Genomic DNA, 23,357 nt, shown 5'->3' on the forward strand with positions numbered 1-23,357 from the left:
AGCTTTTGTTCTGGACGAGTGGAGGTTCTTCATGATGGTCGGTGGGGAACAGTGTCTGATGATGGCTGGGATCTAACAGATGCTGCAGTGGTTTGTAGAGAACTGGGCTGTGGAGATGTTATAGAGGCTAAAGGTGGTGCTTATTTTGGACAAGGATCTGGCCCAGTATGGATGAATTCTGTTGACTGTGTAGGGAACGAGTCTTCATTGATACAATGTAACGTAGATCACTGGCAGCACAACAACCTCGATAACCTGCACGATGCTGGAGTCACCTGCAATGGTGAGGGCCAATCGAATTCAATATTCACATATTCATATTTAAAAATATCTTGCAATAATTGAACTAAAGCTGATGTGGTTTTGTGTACAAATCTATATGGCATTATATAAATAAATTCTACATCAGTAAACTAAAATAGTTGATTGTTGAGGTTTTGCTCTTCCTTCCTATAATTAGTTTTTTACACAAATAAAGTGTATTTTTTTTACACTTGAATTGTATGCTTGAAGAAACTAAAGTAATATTAATTTATATAATATTTATGTATTTAAGTAATATGTTTTCGTGAATATAAAATTATAAAATTATAATTTTAATGATTTATTTTACAGAAATATTTCATTTAACCTCTTTGACACTGCTCTTTAGAGCCCTATTCCACAAACAGAGGGTCTGTCCAGGGCTTAGAGTCAAGTGTTAAAGTCCTGTTGAGGATTGAGATGAAGACCGACCCCAAGTTCAACCCAAATGATCACAGAGCCATGAGTAAGCTCTCCAAGGAGGTGAGAACAGTGACAAGAGTAACAATGAGCTGCATTTTTCTGCAAACATCTTCTGGCTGTATAATTGATTCTCTGTATTTACATTCACTTGAAACTCATAGATTGAGAAGAAGCTGCAAATAAGTGGACCTTTCTCACTGACTTGGAAAACTCAGAAAGATGGAAAAGTCTTCCAGGAGGTCTCCCAGAAAAAGAAGCCTGCAAGAAAATGTAGCTGACATGCTGGATAATATATTGTTATTTTATTGAAATCGTATTTGTAATGAGATGTTTCAATTAAAATGTAGAATATTTTTTATATTTCCACTGGTTATTGGTGGGGGGAAAACAGCTTTCTAATTTTTTATTCCAACTGTTAATGGAAATTCAAATCCCATGTTATATTCCGTAAATAAATACCATAATGCCATAACAATTTAATATATAATACAGATACTTTATTTTTGAACATTTTACATGTTATGTTTTTAAATGTTGGTATTAATGTTACTACTGTAGTTGAAAGTGCTACATTGGCAAATTCACCGAAGGTATATATTTGGCAATATTCAATGTGATTGAAAAATAAATTAATATTGCATAGGTAATTTTTAAGTCATTCAAATATTAAAGCATGTCAGAATTATGCGGTGTATATTTTTTATAATCATGTCCTGCTTGTATGTTTTAACAGCTATAATAATCAGCAGCTTTCCACCAATCTAAAGACACACCATATGTTGTTTTGAGATAAATTAGTTGTCATGTGTTTTTAACAAAAAGCCATCTATTAGGCAAATTGTAAATGGGAAAGTTTACATTAGATACGTTGTTTTGTCTGCACAACCAATGTTCAGTAATACTCTCTTCACACTTTTTGTAGGTGCGCAATGCATTTTCCAAGTTTGAAAAGTTATTTCTGATGACCCACATATAAAGTATAATTACTTTTTTTTAAACCATTTTGAAGATTGACAGCCCCAGTGACTATATGTGTTTGTTGTTGCAATTTCTATATTTACTAATAAAAAAAAATGAATACTCCATTTTTCAGGCGATCATATTTTAGATTATTCTAACTTTATGCCCTGTTCTAGAGGGACAAAATTTTGAACCAATGCAATGAATCAAAGCTTTACTTTGGCTTGGCGTAGAAAAAACTTTATATCTTAGTGTAATACACGTAATTCACCACAGGATGGCAGAGGTAAGTTTCTTGTTTTTTTTAATTTATTTATTTATTTTGTACATTTATTTATCTATTAGGTTATATATTCATTTAAAAGTAGCCATGTTTTGTTTGTTTGTTTGTTTGTTTTTACTCAGCGTAGAGATCTAAAATATTTCTACTAAAAGGTAATTTTTTCTTGTTTTGTAAGATATTAAATAATTGGATGTCACAGTAACGGTTGTATGTAACTCTTTGGTGTATACATACAAACATACATACACATACTATATAACATATATGAAGCTACATGACATACATATAACTGGCTATTTTTTTTACAATCCAATATACAACATTTTTCATTACACGTACTGATTAAATGTGATGCGAATGAAAGAGTGAGATTTCAATTAATTGAAGCTTTGAGTTCTTTGAGAATAAATAATTTCTCACTCCAGGTTCTGTTAGGAGATGGGTCAAAGCAGTCTATAATTTATAATTAATTATTTATTTATTTGAACGAAACAGGATTGATAGTTTACTTTAGAATTTAGTTTACACTTCTCGTCCTCGCCACTAGGTGGCGCAATCGGGTTTCACCTTCAGTCTGACTTCCTCGGCTGCTTGACAGATCCTGCAAATGATTTAGTCTTAAAAGCTGTTAATGTCTCATCTTTTAGCTCATCTGCAAACAAAGCCGACGCACAGTATGATAAAACGAGTGTCACGCGACTCACCTGTAAGTAACTCTCTGAAAGTGTTTGTTTGAGTTTGTGTGTGAATGTAAGAAATACCAGAGCAGAGCAGCTTTGTCAGTTCATTTAGAGTCATGTAACGATAGATTCAACAGACACAGAGCGAAAACACTTGGAACAAAAGCCTCAAAAGATGGATTTCGATGAGGTCTTTAACCTAAAACGATGTTGTTTAAAACATGTTTGTTACTGGACAGCTAGCAGTGTATTCAGACACTCACATCTTCTGTGAAGGTTGATCACAGACTGTGTTTACATGCTGAACCTGTCAGACCTTCAGAATAACAAATCAATCAGTTGTTGCGCTACATTAATAATCTTTAAATGAAAGTAGAATAATAAGGAATCGTGCTGTTTGCCTCTTTTGGAAGTATTTGAATGAAAATGCACATTTATTTAATTAAAAACCTCTTAACTAAACTGGGGATACAAGCAGATTAAATTAAAAGATTATTAAAGGTACAGGATCGTTTACTTATAATAGACTCTGCAAAATTTTTACACTGTTTAGGAATTCAGTATAGGCATTTAATTTATATTTGTTAACTATTATTTAATTTACTTTTTAGATATTTTTTTTTTTAGATGCAGTATGTCTAATAATGTGTGTATGTGTGTGTCTTGTCTCCAGAAGAAGTGATGTGTTGTTGGTTGGAAGCAGAGCTCTGGACGTGTGGACAGATGTTGACTGTAATGATGGACATCTGCTCATGGACAGGTGAAGTATCTCGTGTGTGAATGTGTGTTCTAGTGCACTAAACATGTTGGTTACCATCGTTTTCTTTTTGAGGGCCTCCTCTTTGAAAAGCAAATGATGGGAACCTAAGTAGCTGGGGAAGGGACGCGGGATGAGAATTTTTATGCAGCTTTATTTATTTTTTCAGTGTGTGCAAAAGTATAACCGCTGCGGGTCACAGTGCTGGAAGCTCCAGGGGGAGACCGTAATGATATCCCCCTTCTTCAGGCGCGCCTTCACACACACTCCTCCATTCACCCGTATCGCAGAGACCTGGCTGGGATCGAACCAGCAACCTCTGAACCATGAGGCAGCGCTCTTACCTGCGAGCCACAGATCTCTTGCTGGAGCACCTGAAGGAACTTATATTTGACTGTTTACCTGTGATTACCCAATAAAGAAGTTAAAATAAGCTGGGTATATGATTTTTGGAGGTGGGATTTGAACTCACATCTCCATCACAGTCTCATCCTCAGAGAACATGTGTTTATCCACTAACCCATCACGGATTCCACGTTTGTTTTAGCGTTTCAGTGACTTTGTTGGCTGAGATTGATTTAAAGTAAGCAATAGTGGGATTTGAGTCTGTGGAGCTGATGAACATTTCGAACAGGCTTTTATTGAGAGATTTGTTCTAAATGATGAATAATAATCATGGGGTTTGAACCAGGACTTTCCTGTTTGTGACTGAAGACTTCAACCACTGAGCCATAGAAGCAGTGATGTTATTTTTTGATTTTACAGTCATTTAGCTTTATTTTAAAGTTTATATTGTTGTAGGTTTAGGCTGAGTAAAAGATGTTTAATGCCAATTTGAACACATCTCTGTTGCAGCTTCATGAGTCAAAATCCCATGTTTAGCCACTGCACCACTGTGCTTCAGATAAAACAGATGGTTTACTGTCGTTTTATGTTTGTAATGTAAACCTAATTTTCAGTAAAATTTGCTGGATTTGACACAGTTCTTTTTTTACACTCAAAGGCGTGAAACAATTATCCTCTGTACCACTGAGATTGTGCTGAATTCACTGTTGTCTTTGGTCTTTCACATGAGCATTTATTATAATCAATGCAGCATGTCATTCACAAAAATCACCACAGGAGGGCGACACCAGTTTAGGTTTATTTGACTGGACTGTAATTCACAAAACTCACCACAACGTGTCTAATGAGTCTACTGTGAACCAAGACTAACGAACGCCCTCCTGTGGTATTTTTTGTGCGTTGCTATTTTAGCTCATTGTGTGTGATTTTGTTCTGTCCTCTTCTAAAACAAACTGAAAAGCAAAAAAGTCAGAGGACCTAAAGCAGGCCCTCCTGTGGTGATTTTTGTGAATTACAATGCTGCAAATTGAGTCTAATGAACTTAAACAGGAATTTGTTCTGTTCTATCAGTTTTTGTTAAAATACATATTTAAAAAAAATCAAACATTTTTCACGAATAGCAGAATGAGAGAAACTGAAGTGCGGTTTTTCATCCGCTCCACGAGGCGGCGCAAGCGGGTTTCAGCTTCAGTCTGACACCTTCGACTGCGTGACAACATGACGCTCGAGAGTCACAACAACAACAACAACACGTGCGGATCCTGCAGATGAGAGCTGTCAATGTCAGTTTAACAAAATAAACTCTCAAATAAACTGCCAATAAACCCAACACAAAGTAACATTAAACACTAAAATAAATTCTCACATGCATGAAGCTAATTTCTCTTAAAGCGCATTTCTCTTGTTCAGTGACGTGCACGCGCTGTTTAGCAGATGATTCTGTAGTTGTTGCGTTTCGTTTATAATCTCTGATCGAATCGCCCCTGATATTGACTTTGTAAAGTGTAATAACGAGGGCTCGTGCTGTTTGTCTGTTGATCGTGCAGCAGCTGTTGTGTGAAGCTCTGATGATTCTAGTTCTGACGGACATAATAAGAGCACAGCCTTTAAAATGCTGTTTTATTAGTGAAAAAAAAACAATTGTCTCAAAAAATTAAAAGCATGATGCAAAATATTAAATTTGATATTAGAGCAGTATGCAGTCAGTGACTAAACACTGAATCATTTACTCTTGATGTTTATATAATCCTATTCTCATGTTTTGTAGATCAGGGATTATTTTGGATGGGAAGATTGTTTTTTATTGTTATTCAGTATTTCCATTGTAGTTTTTTGCGGCCTGCAAGAAAGTAATTTAATTATAATAGCATCACCAGAATTAAAAACGAAGAGTAGACTGAATTAAACTGATTGAGACAGCGTTACAGAAGTATAATAGAGTCTGCAGTGTTTTATAAATATGCAACACTAATATATATATATATTTTTTTAATGACCTGTTTTTAGTCTTGATGTGCAGTATGTCTAATAATTTGTGTATTTGTGTCTTGTCTCCAGAAGAAGTGATGTGTTGTTGGTTGGAAGCAGAGCTCTGGACGTGTGGACAGATGTTGACTGTAAATGATGGACATCTGCTCATGGACAGGTGAAGTATCTCGTGTGTGAATGTGTGTTCTAGTGCACTAAACATGTAGGTTACCATCATTTTCTTCTTGAGGGCCTCCCCTTTGAAAAGCAAATGATGGGAACCTAAGTAGCTGGGGAAGGGACGCGGGATGAGAATTTTTATGCAGCTTTGTTTATTTTTTTCAGTGTGTGCAAAAGTATAACCGCTGCGGGTCACAGTGCCTGGAAGCTCCAGGGGGAGACCGTACTGATATCCCCCCTTCTTCAGGCGCGCCTTCACACACACTCCTCCATTCACTTGTATCGCAGAGACCTGGCTGGGATCGAACCAGCAACCTCTGAACCGTGAGGCAGCGCTCTTACCTGTGAGCCACAGATCTCTTGCTGGAGCACTTGAAGGAACTTATATTTGACTGTTTACCTGTGATTACCCAATAAAGAAGTTAAAGTGAGCTGTGTTTGTGATTTTTGGAGGTGGGATTTGAACCCATGTCTCCATCACAGTCTGACCCTCAGAGAGAGTGTGTTTATCCACTAACCCATCATGGATTTCATGCTGTGGTTTGCCGTTTTAGTGACTTTGTTGGCTGAGATCAATTTAAAGTAAGCAATAGTGGGATTTGAACTCAGAGCTCCTGAATTAAAATGCAGAGCTTTACCTCCTGAGCCACTGAGTCTGTCAAGTCAATTACAATTCCAAAAAGCCTTTATTTAAAAAATTTTTTCTAAATGATTAATAAATTTAATGATTGTGGGATTTGAACCTTGACTTTCATGTTTGCAATTGAAGCATTTAACCTGTTTTATGGTCATTTAGATTTTAAATTCACTTTAATCTAGGTTTAGATTGAGTAAAAGTCATTCATTAAATCTGTGGGGTTTGAACACATCTCTGTCACAGCTTCATATTTTCATTTGTTTAGTCTCTGTACCACTGCTTGAGCAGGTTTCAAAGTTTTAGCTTGTTTGAATCTCATTTTAAGTGATAAAATGATGGGTTTGATCCTGTCTGATCCCATTCTCTTACATTAGAATGTATTATTATCAGTTTAATTTTTTGTAGGTTAAACCTCAGGACTTTGTGTTTTTTGTAAAATATTTATTAAGATAATAAATATTTAACTAAAGTCCTTGATAGTCAATAACATTGCAAGAACTTTAAACTTAATATCTAAATTTGTTATTTTCTGGCTGGATAATAACTAATGGTCTATGTTATGCTTCATTAAAGTTATGTTGCTGAAACAAACAAGACTATTTATTGTCAGTGAAAATAATTTACAACAACAACAGATATTGCACTTTCTTTAATTATATGGTGTATTGCGCCAATCTAACAACTTCTATGTTCTATACTTCTCTATGAGGGTGAGAGCACAAGAACATACCCATAATGCATTGCAATTGCAATATCAACAGCCAGTCAGAACTCTTCACACTATCTGTGGATCATTTAAAAACAAAAAATAATAATAATAATTTTAAAGCACACACAATTTGAAACGCAAATTACCGCCCTCCTGTGGTGAAATATGTGAATTACATCAGAGCTCCTCCTGTAGAGGGAGACTTCCAACTCTAGCTAAAAATGCGTAAATCAATGGAGGCGATGCCTGAATACGCTGTATAAAGCGCTTTTTTTTTTTAACGAAAACAACTCAGCACATCATAAATTAACTGCCTTGACAGTCAATTTTGAGCTAGCGTCCGCTTCAAAATCACTGCGACAAGGCTATTTACGACAAGATCCAGTTAAATAAGTATATTACAGCCTACTTTTTTTCTACTGCTATAATTCGAGTCAGAAGAAAATCCTTGAATTATATTCATTTATACTATGCAGCAAAAAAAAAAAAAAAAAAAAAAAAAAACTTTTTCGGAGAAATACATTTTTAAATCAATAAACAGAATACTGTATTGTCTCTTAATATTAACCTTAATTATAATTATTATTATTATTATTATTTTATTTTTATTTTTTGCATGGATTACATAATTATCTTGTGCATTTCTATTGTATTGTGTGATTTGTTAAACAATATGCGAATCAAAGGAAACGTAACCAACGCCCTCCTGTGGTGAATTGTGTGAATTACATTGCTGCTATTTATTGCGGTTTTTATCAACTCGAGCTGGAGTTTGGCATTACATTTTTTTTATATTGTTTTTAATATCATTTAATAAATAGTTGATTACCCTGTTTTTTACTAGATGTTGATTACATTTTCCAAATAACCTCTTTTTATTAGCAGAAAAGCATTCTTAGATTTGTAAATGACAAAATTACTGTCAGCAAAACGCAAATTACCGCCCTCCTGTGGTGAAATATGTGAATTACATCAGAGCTCCTCCCGTAGAGGGAGACTTTCAACTTTAGCTAAAAATGCGTAAATCAATGGAGGAGATGCCTGAATACGCTGTACAAAGCGCTTTTTTAACGAAAACAACTCAACACATCATAAATTAACTGCCTTGACATTTTGAGCTAGCGTCTGCTTCAAGGAAATCGCTGCGACAAGACTATTATGACAAGGTCCAGTTAATTTTAGTAGGCTATATTATACCTTTATCTCTTCTCCGACTGTCATACAGTTTTTGTTGTTGTTGTTGTTGTCATTGTTCCTCCTGAGTCGGCTGATTTTTTTTCTACTGCTGTAACTCGAGTCAGAAGAAAATACTTGAATTATATTATTTTATACTTAAATTACATTTACTAAATAATTGATTATAGGCCTACTGTGCAAAAAAAAAAAAAAAAATTCGGAGAATTATATTCTTAAATCAGTAAACAGAATGCTGTATTGTCTCTTAATATTAACCTTAATTAAAATATTTTTGAATGGATTACATAATTATTGTGCATTTTCTTGTATGGTTAAAATACATATATTTTTAAATATGCAAATCAAAGTAACGTAACAACGCCCTCCTGTGGTGAATTGAGATAATTACATTAACTCGAGTACTAGAAGAAATATATTCATAGATCTGTAAACTAAAAAAGGACAAATGTCCTTTAATACTAATTTCATTATTTTTTTTAAACATACGAATCAAAAGGAATTTACCCAAACGCCCTCCTGTGGTGAAATGTGTGAATTACATTGCTGCTATTTATTGCGGCTATAACTCGAGCAGGAGTTGGTATTACATTTTTTAAAAATTGTTTTAATATAATTTTATAAATAGTTGATTACCCATGATTTACTAGATGTTAATTACATTTGCCAAATAATCTCTTTTGATTAGCAAAAAAATATTCTTGGATCTGTAAATTACAAAATTACTGTCAGCAAAACGCAAATTACCGCCCTCCTGTGGTGAAATATGTGAATTACATCAGATCTCCTCCCGTAGAGGGAAACTTCCAACTCTAGCTAAAAATGCGTAAATCAATGGAGGAGATGCCTGAATACGCTGTATAAAGCGCTTTTTTTTTTTACGAAAACAACTCAGCACATCACAAATTAACTCCCTTGACAGTCAATTTTGAGCTAGCGTCCGCTTCAAAATCGCTGCGACAAGACTATTACTACAAGGTCCAGTTAAATAAGTACATTACAGCCTACTTTTTTCTACTGCTATAACTCGAGTCAGAAGAAAATCCTTGAATTATATTATTTTATACTTAAATTATATTTAATAAATCATTGATTATAGGCCTACTGTGCAGCAAAAACAACAACAACAACAACAACAACAACAACAACAAAACCTTTTTCTGAGAAATATATTTTTAAATCAGTAAACAGAATACTGTATTGTCTCTTAATATTAACCTTAATTATAATTATTATTATTATAATATTTTTTTTGCATGGATTACATAATTATCTTGTGCATTTTCTTGTATTGTGTGATTTGTTAAAAATATGCAAATCAAAGGAACGCAACCAACGCCCTCTTGTGGTGAATTGTGTGAATTATATTGCTGCTATTTATTGCAGTTATAACTCGAGCTGGAGATGGCATTACATTTTTTAATATTGTTTTAATATCATTTAATAAATAGTTGATTACCCTGTTTTTTACTAGATGTTGATTACATTTGCAAAATAACCTCTTTTTATTAGCAGAAAAGGATTCTTAGTTTTGTAAATGACAAAATTACTGTCAGCGAAACGGAAATTATCGCCCTCCTGTGGTGAAATATGTGAATTACATCAAAGCTCCTCCTGTGGAGGGAGACGTCCAACTTTAGCTAAAAATGCATAAGAGATGCCTGAATACACTGTACAAAGCGCTTTTTTTTACGAAAACAACTCAGCACATCATAAATTAACTGCCTTGACATTTTGAGCTAGCGTATGCTTTAAGGAAATCGCTGCGACAAGACTATTATGACAAGGTCCAGTTAATTTTAGTAGCCTATATTATACCTTTATCTCTTCTCCGACTGTCATACAGTTTTTTTTTGTTGTTGTTCATCCTGAGTCAGCTGATTTTTGTTTCTACTGCTGTAACTCGAGTCAGAAGAAAATACTTGAATTATTTTATACTTAAATTATATTTAATAAATCATTGATTATAGGCCTACTGTGCAAAAAAAAAAAAAAAAAAAAAAAAACCTTTTTCGGAGAAATATATTTTTAAATCAGTAAACAGAATACTGTATTGTCTCTTAATATTAACCTCAATTAAAATATTTTTGAATGGATTACATAATTCTTGTGCATTTTCTTGTATGGTTAAAATATATGTATTAGGCTATTAAATATGCAAATCAAAGTAACGTAACAACGCCCTCCTGTGGTGAATTGAGATAATTACATTAACTCGAGTACTAGAAGAAATATATTCATAGATCTGTAAACTTTAAAAGGCCAAACGTCTTTTAATATTAATTTCATTAAAATAAATAAATAAACATACGAATCAAAATGTATTTACCCGAATGAAAGGAACGGTGAATTGTGTGAATTACATTGCTGCTATTTATTGCGGTTATAACTCGAGCTGGAGTTGGCATTACATTTTTTAAAATTGTTTTAATATAATTTTTTAAATAGTTGATTACCCGTGATTTACTAGATGTTAATTACATTTGCCAAATAATCTCTTTTGATTAGCAAAAAAAATATTCTTAGTTCTGTAAATTACAAAATTACTGTCAGCAAAAACGCAAATTACCGCCCTCCTGTGGTGAAATATGTGAATTACATCAGAGCTCCTCCCGTAGAGGGAGAGTTCCAGCTTTAACTAAAAATGCGTAAATACATTTTTTTGCTGCTGTTGTTCCTCTTAAGCCGGCTGATTTGAATAAGCTGAATAAGTATTTATCCGATTTAAACTCCTCTCTGTTTGTCTCATAGGGTTTGTCTTCGATGAGAAAGCACGTGTTTTTCACGTGGGAACTGTTACTTCTCTCAGCTCATCGTCAGGATGAACCAATCGCAGTTATTTGTAATTACTACACATATAATTACTTATATAATAACTTAACAAAATACTCAATTGTATATCAGTATGTTTGCCAGATATACAGCCTATATATATCTTATATTATACATAATTTAATTAATATATTTAAATAATTATAAGTTTTTGTGAACAAATGTATTCAAAACATTAGCCTAATATATATATATATATATATATATATATATATATGTATGTGTGTGTGTGTGTGTGTGTGTGTGTGTGTATATGTTATTCAACATTTATTTATTTTTTCTTTATAGTTATTTGAATATTCAGGAAGGTTCATATTGCTCAGTTTATGAATATCACTCCAAAGTCTTATTAAATGATCAGACATCAGGTTATTCTTACATGTCACAGCAAAAAAGAAGAAATTTCTGTTAAAGCTGACTGCAAAATGAGTTTAAAATCTAGGAAAGCATTTTATCACATGTATTGACAAGGGTCAGTACAGTTGTTCTGAAACAAATGTTTTTTGTTGTTGTTTTTTTTCCAGAGCATATTCAAGCGTCTAATTATTGTGTGAGCGGATGGCACTTTATAATGGTAAGGACTTTTTAACTTCTATTGACTTTTCTTTTTCATAAAAGACAAAAATAAAAACATCTGCTGGAAATCTGAAGATTTCTTGCATTCATTCCCATTCTATAAACTTTATAGCCTAAAAAGTCAAGATCTCAAAGTGCCAGACCTGCGGCAAAGAGCAAAAGAAAGCACTCATCCAAGAGGTCTGTCAGTGCAAAATTCACAAAGACAGATGTGGATATTCTGAGTCCAGCTGCCATGGAGAACGTCTACTACATCTCCCATAATGCAGTGGACTGCTTGGAGTTCAGAGGACTTGGCTGGACTGAAGCAACCAAGAAGAAAGGAAAAAAGGGCAAAAAACAAAAAAGCAAAAAATGAAATGTAGTTTTGTGCCAATTAAACTATCTGTAAATGCAACACATATTTTATTTTATAGATTTCAGTTCTTTAAACGGCCAGTTGTTGCATTATAAAGTGGCAAATTTTAATAATCTTAGCCAAAAATGGATTTGTAAAATGTTACATTTATCTCAGTTGACACATATTGCTTTTTGGTTTATTTATCCTGTCATATAAAACTTGTTACAACCCAATAAATGTTGATTCCTTCAAACTGTTTTTCTGAAACTCTATAAAAGGTGTTAAAAATAAACTAAACAAACGCAGAGATTTTGTAATTAAAACCAAAACATTTTGGAAGTAAAACAATAATTTTGGGATGCCAGTGCACTGTAAAAACACCAGAGGGCAGTGCAGAACATATATATTTAATACTTTGTCACGTAAAAGATCAGGTTTCCTTAAGATAAATAATAATCACCACCTTTCAGTCAATTAGTTATCAGCTTTATTGGTAATTTACTACAGTAGGTGTTACTCTCTCTAGACACCCATATAGGTACATAAAATAAGCCACATAAAATTTCACAAAAGAATGCCAGAAGCTTACAAGAACATTCAAAGAGGCAAATAAACATTAGTCGAAAAACACCAAAGAAATTAAAAACAGCCTCTAGTGCAATTTATTGTTCCACTCAGCATATGCATGACCTGTAACAGTTGAGAATGGTTGACTAATGCTGGGCTTTGTTAGAAGTTTATCAGAGGGATTTTCCAAACACGGACAAGCTCACACACACCTTTATAAACACAGATAAATACAGAGCAGAAGACAGGCTGCAGCGGCAACGGCAGCTCACACAATGTCCCGGGTTCGTCGGATGGCGCAGCACAGCAGCATGCTGAAGATCATGCCGAAGATCTGCAGATGACAGAGACATGGTTAATATCTGACACCAGTGTGACATGAGGAGAAAGACTCGGCTCGGCAAAGCTTTTTGGTGAAAATGCACAGAATCATATGCATAAGTATTATCTCCTCACCATGACCACACCAATGCCAATCCCAACCCCTCCGATCACCTGAAGCCTAGAGGTGAAGAGCTCCTTAATAGCATCTGGGCAGCTCTGGAGAGGTAACACAAGAGGTAACAACAGCACATGGAAAAACATTTAACTGAAGAGATTTTGCTAAGAAAGATTCAATATTCACTGAGTTTCTCAAACCTTTGTGACAAGCACTTGAAGTCCCTCCGCTTTGGGACATGTTTCGGCTGCTCCATCAAAAAATGTTCCTGATGGTCCACAGCACCTCAGCTGAACATATTCAGTTAGTTTAACATTAAGCTTTATTTCCTCCATTCAATCATTGTTTCTGATTTTATGGTTTGAACAAACCATAAAAATGAACACTTACTCCGTACTGAATGGCTCGCAGACTCTCTCTCAGCGCTTCCTGTTTAGTTTCTTTATATTTGTTGAACACCTCCGTGTAGAACCGCTGGACATCTGTCACGATCTGAGGAACAAGACAGAAATAAAAAGAAAATGAAAGAGTATCAGGAGAAAGGGGCCTTAAAAGAGAATTAACTTTCAGAAATATTAGCGATTCGACTGCACTGACAATAATGGATAAGATCTGAACTGAACTCAATATTGACACTATTGTCTTCAGTAGAGCTGCCTTGAAGTCATTCCATAACTGAGAGACTTTTGCAAATTATTCAATATTAAAATAAATAAAATTATTTATTGCAAATTATTCAATAAAACAGTTATTGAACAGAATTAAATCTATTTTTATCTGCATAATGACACTATTGTTCTTTACAGCTGCTTTATAGCTGGATATGATTATTTTGTATTTGATCACTGCCATCGATCACTGTACTGTATAAAGTGAAGTGCAATACAAATAAATGTGACTTGACTCTCAGGAGAATGACTGTCACCCACATTCTCTTGATTGGACAATCCCCAGATTCCAGCGGCCACCTCTGCAGCAAAAATGATGAGCAGGAACACAAAGAACTGGAGTGAGCAAGAAAAAGTGAGAGATGAAATGAACAAGGACATCAGCATTTTCATTCTCATCCTGCCAACCAGAAAGAATAAATCATGCATGTGGATCAAAGCCACATGATAACCATCCACAAAAAAAAGTCCTTTACTGGAATCAATGGTTCCATGAAAAACCTTTAAAATCCATGGAAACTTTATAGTAGAAAAACATTCTTTAGAAAAAAATGGAAAGGAAAAAATGGTTCTTTTATGAACTGTTCACTAAGGCTCTTAGAGGATCCCAAAATGGTCCCTCTATGGCATGACTGCAAAAACTTTGGAGGACTCACCAGTCCCAGCATGCAAGTCGATTCTCTTATTGCTCCACAGCAGCCGAGGAACCCGACCACCATCATGATGGCACCTGCCACAATGAGGATGTAGACCCCTGAGGTGGAGAAATAGACAACATTTATTATTCCCATTTACTTACAATTACATTTGCCTTACTATTTCTTTGGCTTCTCATCTGAAAAAAAAAGCTTGAAGTCAAATGCGTTTACTGTAAATGACATTTTGTCAAATTTCATTTATTACAACCATACATTATTCTCAATGTGTAAATTATAACTTTTTCCTTTAGCTACTTATTCTGATAAAGAGCTAAAGAAAAAAGTTATAATCTATATACTGGAATTTTGTTTTGCATATCTTGCTTTGCATAGCTTGCATTTAAGTGGATTGTGCTGTATCCGTAGCAACGATGAAACACCAACCTACCTCCATTCCACAAAAGGCTCTTTAGAGGAAAAAGGTTCTTCAGGTGATTAAAATATTCTTCATATTATATTTTTTAAGAACTATTCTTTCATGAGGTTCTTCTAAACTCCCTGTGGAACCTTTATTTTTAAGAATGTAGCTGCTTTTCTGGACTGTCTGTCACTAGGATGTCTGGCATTGCAGGACGCCCTGCTGTCAAAACCTCTGACAGGCACTTGGACACTTGCCTTGACCATGTTTCTGGATTGCTGGAGGCAAACATTCTTCTGACAAATCTTGAAAAAGGAAAATAAACACAGGCAAAACAAAAGGAGGTGGGAAGGGAGCAAACAATGCGGGTTCTGTTGGCGAGGAGGAGAAAGGCAGCTCTGTGAGGGATGATGAGAAGGGGCAGAGCTGGCATCGTGTGGGCCAAAGACAGCCTCCTCCAAAACAGCACTGCCATTATAACTCAAACAATCTGCCTCTTAAAAAACAAATATGCAAACAGAAACCCAACATCCCTGTCACTATATTTAGGCGGTTTTCACCCTTCAAAAACTGAGGGATGTTTTATTAGGGGGCTGGTTTTCGGTATAAAGTTCATTTTGCTGGTTGTTTTGTGGTCTTTCTCCACAAGCCAGATACAAAGAATTCAATCATTGTGCCTTTCATAAAAACACAGCCTAGAAGAATAGATAGTGCTTTGAATATTACATATGTTTTTGTAGTGATCAAGCTATTCGTGTCGCTTTAAGAACAGGATTGTTCCGTGAATGCTGAATGACCAAGTCAGGGTCTTGTCTGTCAAAAGTTTTGAATAAATGCAGTCTTTAAAATGTTTTAAAGAAGAAGTCTCTTATGCTCCACAAGGCTGTATTTATATGTTAAAAAATAAATCCTGCAGCAAATCAGCATATTAAAATGATTTCTGAAGGATCATGTGGCACTGAAGACTGGAGTAGATGCTGAAAATTCAGCTTGGATCACAGGAATAAATTACATTTTAAAATATATTCAAATATTACAATATGTTTTGACTAGTGGTGTGTGCACATTTGTACAGAAGGCAGAACAACTGTCATGTTTCATGCTCCTGATTCACATTTTATTTGCTTCATGTTGAATCAAAGTGTTCATGACGCACTCTTCACATGACAGATGGTCTGGTGTCTGGAAATAGGTGTGGCTGGTTTCCATGACCACCATTGTACCTCATACACACACACACACATCAACTTATGAAGACCTGATCACATAGGTGATAAAAGGAGCTATACGGAGGTGTGTGGAGATAAGGAGGGTTTTTTGATTCACTAAGAAGTTCCTGAGGAAGGATAACCTAGAAATCCAGACCAAACTCACCTGTGAGGAACACAGTTGAAGCATCTTCTCCAGTGAAGAATTCTTTAGTTCTTTCATCGAAACGCAGCCAGAGACCAACAGCTAAAACTCCTGTACCTGCGAGCTGAGGAAACAAACAAAAAGATTTAGGCTAATAAATCTAGGGATGTGTTTAGTTTGAGAAACAGGGACAACAGTGGCATTGGCAAACTGAACAACCACATAGAGAAAACATAGCTGCAGGCCAAGTGTGGAATCATTTACAAAGGTGAAGCATCCAGGAAGATGAATGCATTCCAACAAGCCTTATGGTACAAAGACATTTCAACAAAAGCTGACCAACCTGATAATCTTGCTAGCCTGCTTCCAACTGCAAAATCTTACGTCCGCAGGGCAAACATTTAGAAAGAGATATGCAAAAATATGCTGAATGAACTCTAATTTGTCTTGACCTACTCCAGAAATTCCCAGGATGAAGAAATGTGGCTTCCATGAATGAGTAACGTACTAAGATTGTAATCATTCTTGTTTCTACACATTCTCACAGACATTAGTTAATCGACAGCTCACATACAAAATAAAATACACCTTTAGACTTGATTGCAGTCAAAACAGATTGTTTTGATAGTATGCACATAAAAAGTTGGTGTAACTTTTCATTATCATTCCACCTTCTATGAAGTTGCACAATAGATGGATCAGTGTGTTCCTCAGGTGCTTTGACCAATGACGCAATGAATACTAAGAAAAAAACCATCCTAGCCAAACCAGATCATACCAAAAACCCACACATACACACAAGCATCTCTGGAACTCGACAAATTCATTGCAATCCTCCAGTGTTCTACTGTTTTGGAAAACGCAGTCACAAATATGAGTCACGGTGACTCACTGCCAGGGTGTGGAGGCATTTGACCCTCAAAGATTCCCAAACTGATCCCAGCTTTTTTCATTCACACACAATGGGAGTTGCTGATGGGTGGTTTCAGTGTTTGCTAGTTTGCCCACTCAAAGCTAACTTAGGTCCAGGCCTAAATACCAAGAGCCTTTTGAATTTTCATTTTGAAGCACTTTATGACAAGATAAGTGTTACAGACTGAACCTTATTTCTGCTGTTATTGGTTTAAAATTTAGAGGCCTGCAACTTCATGTGAACATTCATTTTTTTGACTTGTTAAAATGTCATACATTCAAGTTAAAATATTTTTTCAAACACATTTCCAGTCAACAGTAAAAGTACAACTTTAACAGGCTTACATAAAACAGTCACTACCAAATATTTTAACCAAATGAATGGTTAATGGTTATGTGCAACTAAACCTTACATGTTCTTAAATAGATTTAACCAGATTTTGTTCTAAAAATACCCAGTCTAACCACAGCTTCTGTTTAAAAGTCACATGCACAAGAAACTAATTTTACACTTAATGCAAGTGTGAAAACTGTAGAAGAGTAGAGAAAAGTTTGTCACACACTACATCAAATATAAATAATCTGAGTGAGCAAACACACACCAAGTATGACATGTAAACAAGCAACTAAAAACTTTTATATCCTTATCACATCACACCACATTTAACCCACATTTACATTTCTCTGTTACTATGTTCCTTTTTTACTCCACAAACTGAATTAACACATGCTCACATAATGATACAAAAACACCTACCCAGAAGATAAAGTTGAAGACAAATAGCAAGTATTTGATACACTGAATTCCACCCTCGGCCATGGTTAAAATGTAAGCGTAGTTTCAAGAGAAAACACCCGACACTGAGTACCTGAAACGTGCTTGTTTCCCAGAGCGAGTGAACAAAAAAATTCAAGCCGGCCACACCCTCCTACCTGGCCTTTGAAGGAAAAGAAGGAGGGGCAAAAACATTTTAGATTTTCTGTGTCACAGGAAAGTGTAGGGGAAGATCACAGATAAAAGGTTACCTGCCACTTTGTCATGCGTAAAAAAAACTATATAAAGTATAAAAGATCCACATGGCACTTTGGTTGCCAAAACTGCATCAACACAAGCTGATCTGGTTTAACTTATCATGTAACTCGAGCTGTCCCTCAGGAAGTCAGAACACAGGGAAGTCAAAACAGCTATTGTCCCTTTGCTTCACTCTTAATGTGGAGATGAGGTAGAGACAGAGGTCAGGGAGAAGACAGTACATTAACCCTATAAAGCCTATGGTGTCATATGTCATACATTAATTAACAAGACCTCTAAATGATTAACATGATAAAAATTTTAATCTTACACTGATCATTTTTAAGCAAGTTTTTATTCTAAAAACACCTACTTTCAGGCTGTGGTACACATCTTTTTTTGTTGTGAAGTATTTAATGATTTTTATGAAGTAAATGTAAGAAGAACTTTTATATCATTAGAAATATTTCAAGATGAGCACTTCCTGGACTGAAGCTATCTATCTATCTATCTATCTATCTATCTATCTATCTATCTATCTATCTATCTATCTATCTATCTATCTATCTATCTATCTATATCATCTGATGTATCATCAAATACGATATATCAAGAAAAAATTTTGTTCATCTCTCAATCATCATGTATTGCATTATATGTTTTGCGCCTACAGTAAAAACTGCAGAGCTTTTATAATAAAAGCTATTTAAATATCATCTTACTAAAACATATTATTGGGAGATATAAAGTGACAACTGATATGTATATGCATTTTATATAAGTAGTTTGCTAGTGATCTCATTGATTTACATTACAAGCTATCTGAATTTAATCTTTTTGGCAATATGAGCAACTGTACCAAACTGCATATTTTTGCTCAGTTTGAGCTGTTTTTTTCCTCCTCATGTATGAGCTCCATATTCGCCTGTATCATGATTCATGGACCATAAATGCCTTTTATCAAAGTAAACAGTCTTGTTTAAAGTTTCTAGGTGAAGCACTCATGAAAATGTTCAACCAAACTTGTTAGTGCTAATATAGATTGTTTAGCCTATATATATTTCTATTTTCCCTTTATAGACTAGGTTATTGGTTTCTGTCCTTATTTCTTTCTTTGTGAAATGTGTTTACATTTCATCCCTGGGGCTAAATTTAACCTCATTGATGGGATGAATTAAGGATGTTGTTTCCTAGCAACAGGAATGCAAAAGTTTGACATGTTCTTCCTATCAATAAGAAAAAAATACCATCTTGGACATGGAATACCTTACATTATCAATATTCAGCCTGAAACTTGTCTTCTCGTTAACCGCTCAACCAATATACAAAACTCCCTCTGAGAAATATTGTACAAACAATGGTAGCGTTTATAGAAAATTGTTTTGTCTTTAGTTTCTGAGCATGTTCTGCTTACCCGCTGCCCATAACGCCATATTTTGAATCACACTATGGCGAACGTAGATTTGTATTCACATATTATAAGATGGAGAAGTCTTAGCTCATGAATATTAATTAGGGCGTGCTGACGTTCCTCAGTCACCTTCCTGGAGATGAAAGTTGCGTAATCGCAGTTTTTTAGTAGGCTCCTTTTTTATGCATAATTTATCTAGTTAAGTATTTTATATACAATTCGCCAACAGATCAACGTAACTGTGAGCATATACAAACGTACACTTCTCACTGATCCAGATGCCGTAAAATAGCCTACGTTACGTAATTAATATTAAGTTGAGCCTTCACCATAGTAGGTGACTTTTCGAAACGAGAGCATAGGCGGAGCGTGTGTAAGGCTGGCCACTGGGTCTTATGGCAAAAAATGCCACTAAATTGGACAAAAATGCTTCTGCACAAACAAATTAAATCTATTGCTAACAAAGTGAAAATGAATAGAAAGTGTCGATTGCGGCATTAGATTAAGATCTGCTCATGTTGCACTGTATTACATTTTAAGCCTTTTTACAGTTTTGCGCATTATAACCAATCCCACACGATTATGTTGAGTTTGGGAATGCAATGGCCAATCAGAGGCGGTCAGATGAGTCATCGCTGAAACTCATCAGCTTTGTTGAGTGCGCGCGCGTACGCAGACTGAAATCCGGACTCTTGTAAATTTTCTCATCATAAACAGCAAAACGCAGATGTACGTACAATGTTAATAAGATATTAATTTTGCAGTGTAGACAGCTTCAGTGATTAGGCTATAAGGACAGTGTTGTTTTTTTGAGAGTGCTTAAACTCGCGATAGATCAAAGTTAGTGATAATGTCACTTTCTGTAGGCTATAATTTATTCGCCGTTTGAATAACCGTGGAAATGAAAAGCTGTATAGCCTAATTATCAATTTCTAATGTTTTAATTAAGTTGTAATCACGTTAAATACAAATTCAGTCCCGTTAAACATATTTTATTAGCCTACATGACACCGCTGTCTGGTTCTTGCCTAAAAAGACATGATGTTTGTAGATTTGGCTGCTTTTAGCCTTACCCTAGAGTTTGTTCACCCTCGGCCTATGACAGAGTGCCAATCAATGACAATTCAATTCAGCAAAACAGATATCAGCCTTTCATATATTTGTCGTACTTTTATGTTAAGTAATTTAAAAAAGTAGGCATATTTTTTAGAAATTTGTTTAAAAACCAAACTCAGATACTAGTAGCCTATTCAGGCAGAATAGCACGTATGTAGCCTAGACATTATGTCACGCACATAGGCTTACAAATATTTACCCACGATAAAACATTTTGTACTGTATTAAACTCACCCAAAATATGAAATTAAAGACGAATATCATATATTTGATGCACTGCTCTCCACTCGACAGGTCTGACTTAGACATCATGTAAATCCAGTTTCTAAATCAAATACACAGCAACTGAAGTTTTGTTGTTCTCAGATGTTTAAATTCCCAAAGCTCTGTGTCTGTCCTTGTGTTGCTCGTCTGTGGCTCAATGCTGCTGGCCTGAGGGGAAGTGACTCTTTATAACGGTAAACTCCCACCTCACATGCGAGAAAGAGAGAAACTCTAGTCGATCACTTTTTTTCTTAACTTGATGACATCTGCATGTTATGAAATGTTCATTAAGTAGGCTAATGAATTTGTATGTACTTAAAATGGAAAGATACTAGCATTTGAAGAACATGTTAAAACTGTCCTCTCACAACCACTGTCTTGTTTTCTGTGTTTATTTTCAGATTGTGTGGCTCTTTCACACCTATGCATCACAAGAGTTGTCTCGTCTTCTGATCAGTGTACTAACACGGCACTTTGCACCTTTCTCAGTTTCAATTTTAAGCTGGCAATCAATTGTTTTGACCTTATCAGCGCAAAAATAAATAAATAAATAAATGAATTAATAAAATAAAAATAAATAGTTCTTGAAATTGTTGTGACTAACAAATGAGCAGATCTGCAATCATGATATAATCAGTGATATTTGATAAAAGATGTGTGTTTCTGTTGCAAAAAAAACCCTAGATAACGTTCTTGGTTTTCAGAGAACATTCAAAAGGAAGGTCTTCGTAACTAATGTTTGCAAAATGTTCCTTTAACTTTCAAATAACCAAAATAAATAAAATAATAAAAACTTTTCAGAAATAACGTTTTCATAACATTCTTTCATAACATATTTTTGTTCAAGCAACGCTAGCAATGAGTTCTGCTGTGTTATAGCCTACCCTTCTCGAATATTCTCTAATGACATTTTTACTCTTAAAATAATCAATACATCTTTGATATTGAAACCACTTTACAGCAGGCTATAAATTATGCATTTGTCAAAATCGTACCCTAAATGTCAGATAGGCGACAGCATATAATGCTTTCCTCTCTAAGATGTGAACTAATGGTTACAGGATGTCAACATCACATGACACATCGCCATGGCTCAACACTTAGTCAGTTGTGGTTTCCTCTCCAATAATGTAGCCTATAGGTGCTAAATCCTCATAACTTTAAGTCATATTTATCAAAGCATTGCACCCCGTATGTGGCATTTGCGGAAAACACAGATAAGGCGGATAATTAACATGCACTGCTATCTTATGCAACGATTACTCATGGCTGCTTCCACAGTGAACATTTTCTGCTCTGTTTACAAAGTCTGTCCTCTGTCTAATTATAGAAATTTTTTGCTTTGACTGATTTTTCCTAAAGCTGGTGGTGCCGGCTCTGCGGAGAGGCGAGTACAGTGAGGATGATAATTTCGTTGCAGATGAATGGAGCCCATTGTCACGGTCAGAGCAGCGCTTCTTTTCTTCATCCCCCAGTGTTGCGACACCCGTCCATCTCCGCCTGTGATGCACGTCACCCTTAGCAACCGGAAAACAATGACTGTCAATCATACTGCCAGGGACTCGACGGAATATCATATATTTATTAGGGTGACCATGCGTGCTCTTTTTCCCGGACACGCCATGGCCAGTATTTCTTTATTACCAAAAATATCCAGGTTTTGGCTTTGATTTCATAGTCTATAGCCTACTTGCTGAAGCTATAATGATCGAAAAGTAGTAGTCCAATAACATGCAGACATTGCACATAATCGACCAGTCGTGAGAAGGTGGGATCTACAGAGAATGAGAGGCAGAGAGAAGCGATGCAAATACGCATACTTAGGTGTGTTCGACATGAAGCGGCGCTGCACAGACCGATCGGTGTAGAGAACCGTGAGAGCGATTCGAAAGCATAAGGAGCCGTTGATGTCATAACACCGATCGGTCTGCGCAGCGTAAACAAAGCCAAAACCTGGATATTGTATGGGTGCCCAACCCTGTTCCTGGAGATCTACACTGTAAAAAATGAAACTGCTAATTTTCCAGTTTACAAAATCTTTTGAGTTTCAAAAAAAAAAAAAATGCAATTTTCTTGAAACTACATAAAAATTCTTGTCAGACCAACAAAATTACCCCTAATGTTGCTCCAACTAGTCAAACACAGTTGTCTGAACAAAGAATTTCATATTGTTGAAATGTTAAGGCTTTGTGAGTTCCCAGCATGCAATGTAGCATGAATAAATATGCAGTTACTGTTATAACATTACTGCTTCATTTAAACTTTTTTGTTATTGTTTTATCATTATTGTTAGTTATTTTTTATACTGTGATGTAAAGAGCTCATCTTTTTAACATTTGTTGGTTGTCACCATTCTTGAGGTTTTGAGCCCT

The 23,357-nt window shown here is 35.2% G+C and overlaps 2 protein-coding genes and 1 long non-coding RNA gene across 4 annotated transcripts in view; 2 read left to right on the plus strand and 1 right to left on the minus strand.

Annotated features, from left to right (window-relative positions):
• LOC109065802 (scavenger receptor cysteine-rich type 1 protein M130-like) overlaps window positions 1-1,804 on the plus strand; it is a 3,343-nt gene extending 1,539 nt beyond the window's left edge. The window contains exons 2-4 of the mRNA XM_042736149.1: window positions 3-283; window positions 653-786; window positions 888-1,804. Coding sequence (XP_042592083.1) covers window positions 3-283; window positions 653-786; window positions 888-1,004 — 532 coding nt within the window. The 3' untranslated portion in view covers window positions 1,005-1,804. The remainder of the gene's footprint in view (window positions 1-2; window positions 284-652; window positions 787-887) is intronic.
• A 731-nt stretch (window positions 1,805-2,535) lies between these two features.
• Window positions 2,536-3,839, plus strand: LOC109051457. The gene is made up of 3 exons (XR_006157701.1): window positions 2,536-2,675; window positions 3,323-3,409; window positions 3,576-3,839. It is a non-coding gene; the product is annotated as an uncharacterized LOC109051457 (long non-coding RNA).
• An 8,818-nt stretch (window positions 3,840-12,657) lies between these two features.
• LOC109065787 (CD9 antigen) lies at window positions 12,658-21,165 on the minus strand. Of its 2 annotated transcripts, none has more exons than XM_019082792.2 (8): window positions 20,956-21,165; window positions 16,292-16,394; window positions 14,518-14,615; window positions 14,123-14,197; window positions 13,584-13,685; window positions 13,394-13,483; window positions 13,211-13,294; window positions 12,658-13,088 (listed from the first exon to the last, which is right to left on the minus strand). In XM_019082792.2, exons 1-8 carry the CDS (start codon window positions 21,031-21,033, stop codon window positions 13,023-13,025), a joined length of 696 nt encoding a protein of 231 aa, XP_018938337.1. In that variant the 5' UTR covers window positions 21,034-21,165; the 3' UTR covers window positions 12,658-13,022. The 2 variants fall into 2 exon arrangements, with proteins under 2 accessions (XP_018938337.1, XP_042603977.1); XM_042748043.1 differs by lacking the exon at window positions 20,956-21,165 and adding an exon at window positions 17,940-18,105.
• Between the last annotated feature and the right edge of the window lie 2,192 nt (window positions 21,166-23,357).

This window comes from Cyprinus carpio, chromosome A4 (genome assembly GCF_018340385.1).
Source record: "Cyprinus carpio isolate SPL01 chromosome A4, ASM1834038v1, whole genome shotgun sequence".
In the NCBI taxonomy this organism is placed as follows: domain Eukaryota; kingdom Metazoa; phylum Chordata; class Actinopteri; order Cypriniformes; family Cyprinidae; genus Cyprinus; species Cyprinus carpio.

Excerpts from the sequence above, each read along its gene's own strand:
- LOC109065787 (XM_019082792.2), bottom strand. The coding sequence starts at position 21,033 with ATGATGTCTAAGTCAGACCTGTCGAGTGGAGAGCAGTGCATCAAATAT. Across the intron at positions 14,198-14,517 it reads CGACTTGCATGCTGGGACTG|TTCTTTGTGTTCCTGCTCAT; the intron begins GTGAGTCCTCCA and ends TGCTCACTCCAG. Across the intron at positions 13,686-14,122 it reads GATTGTCCAATCAAGAGAAT|ATCGTGACAGATGTCCAGCG; the intron begins GTGGGTGACAGT and ends CTTGTTCCTCAG.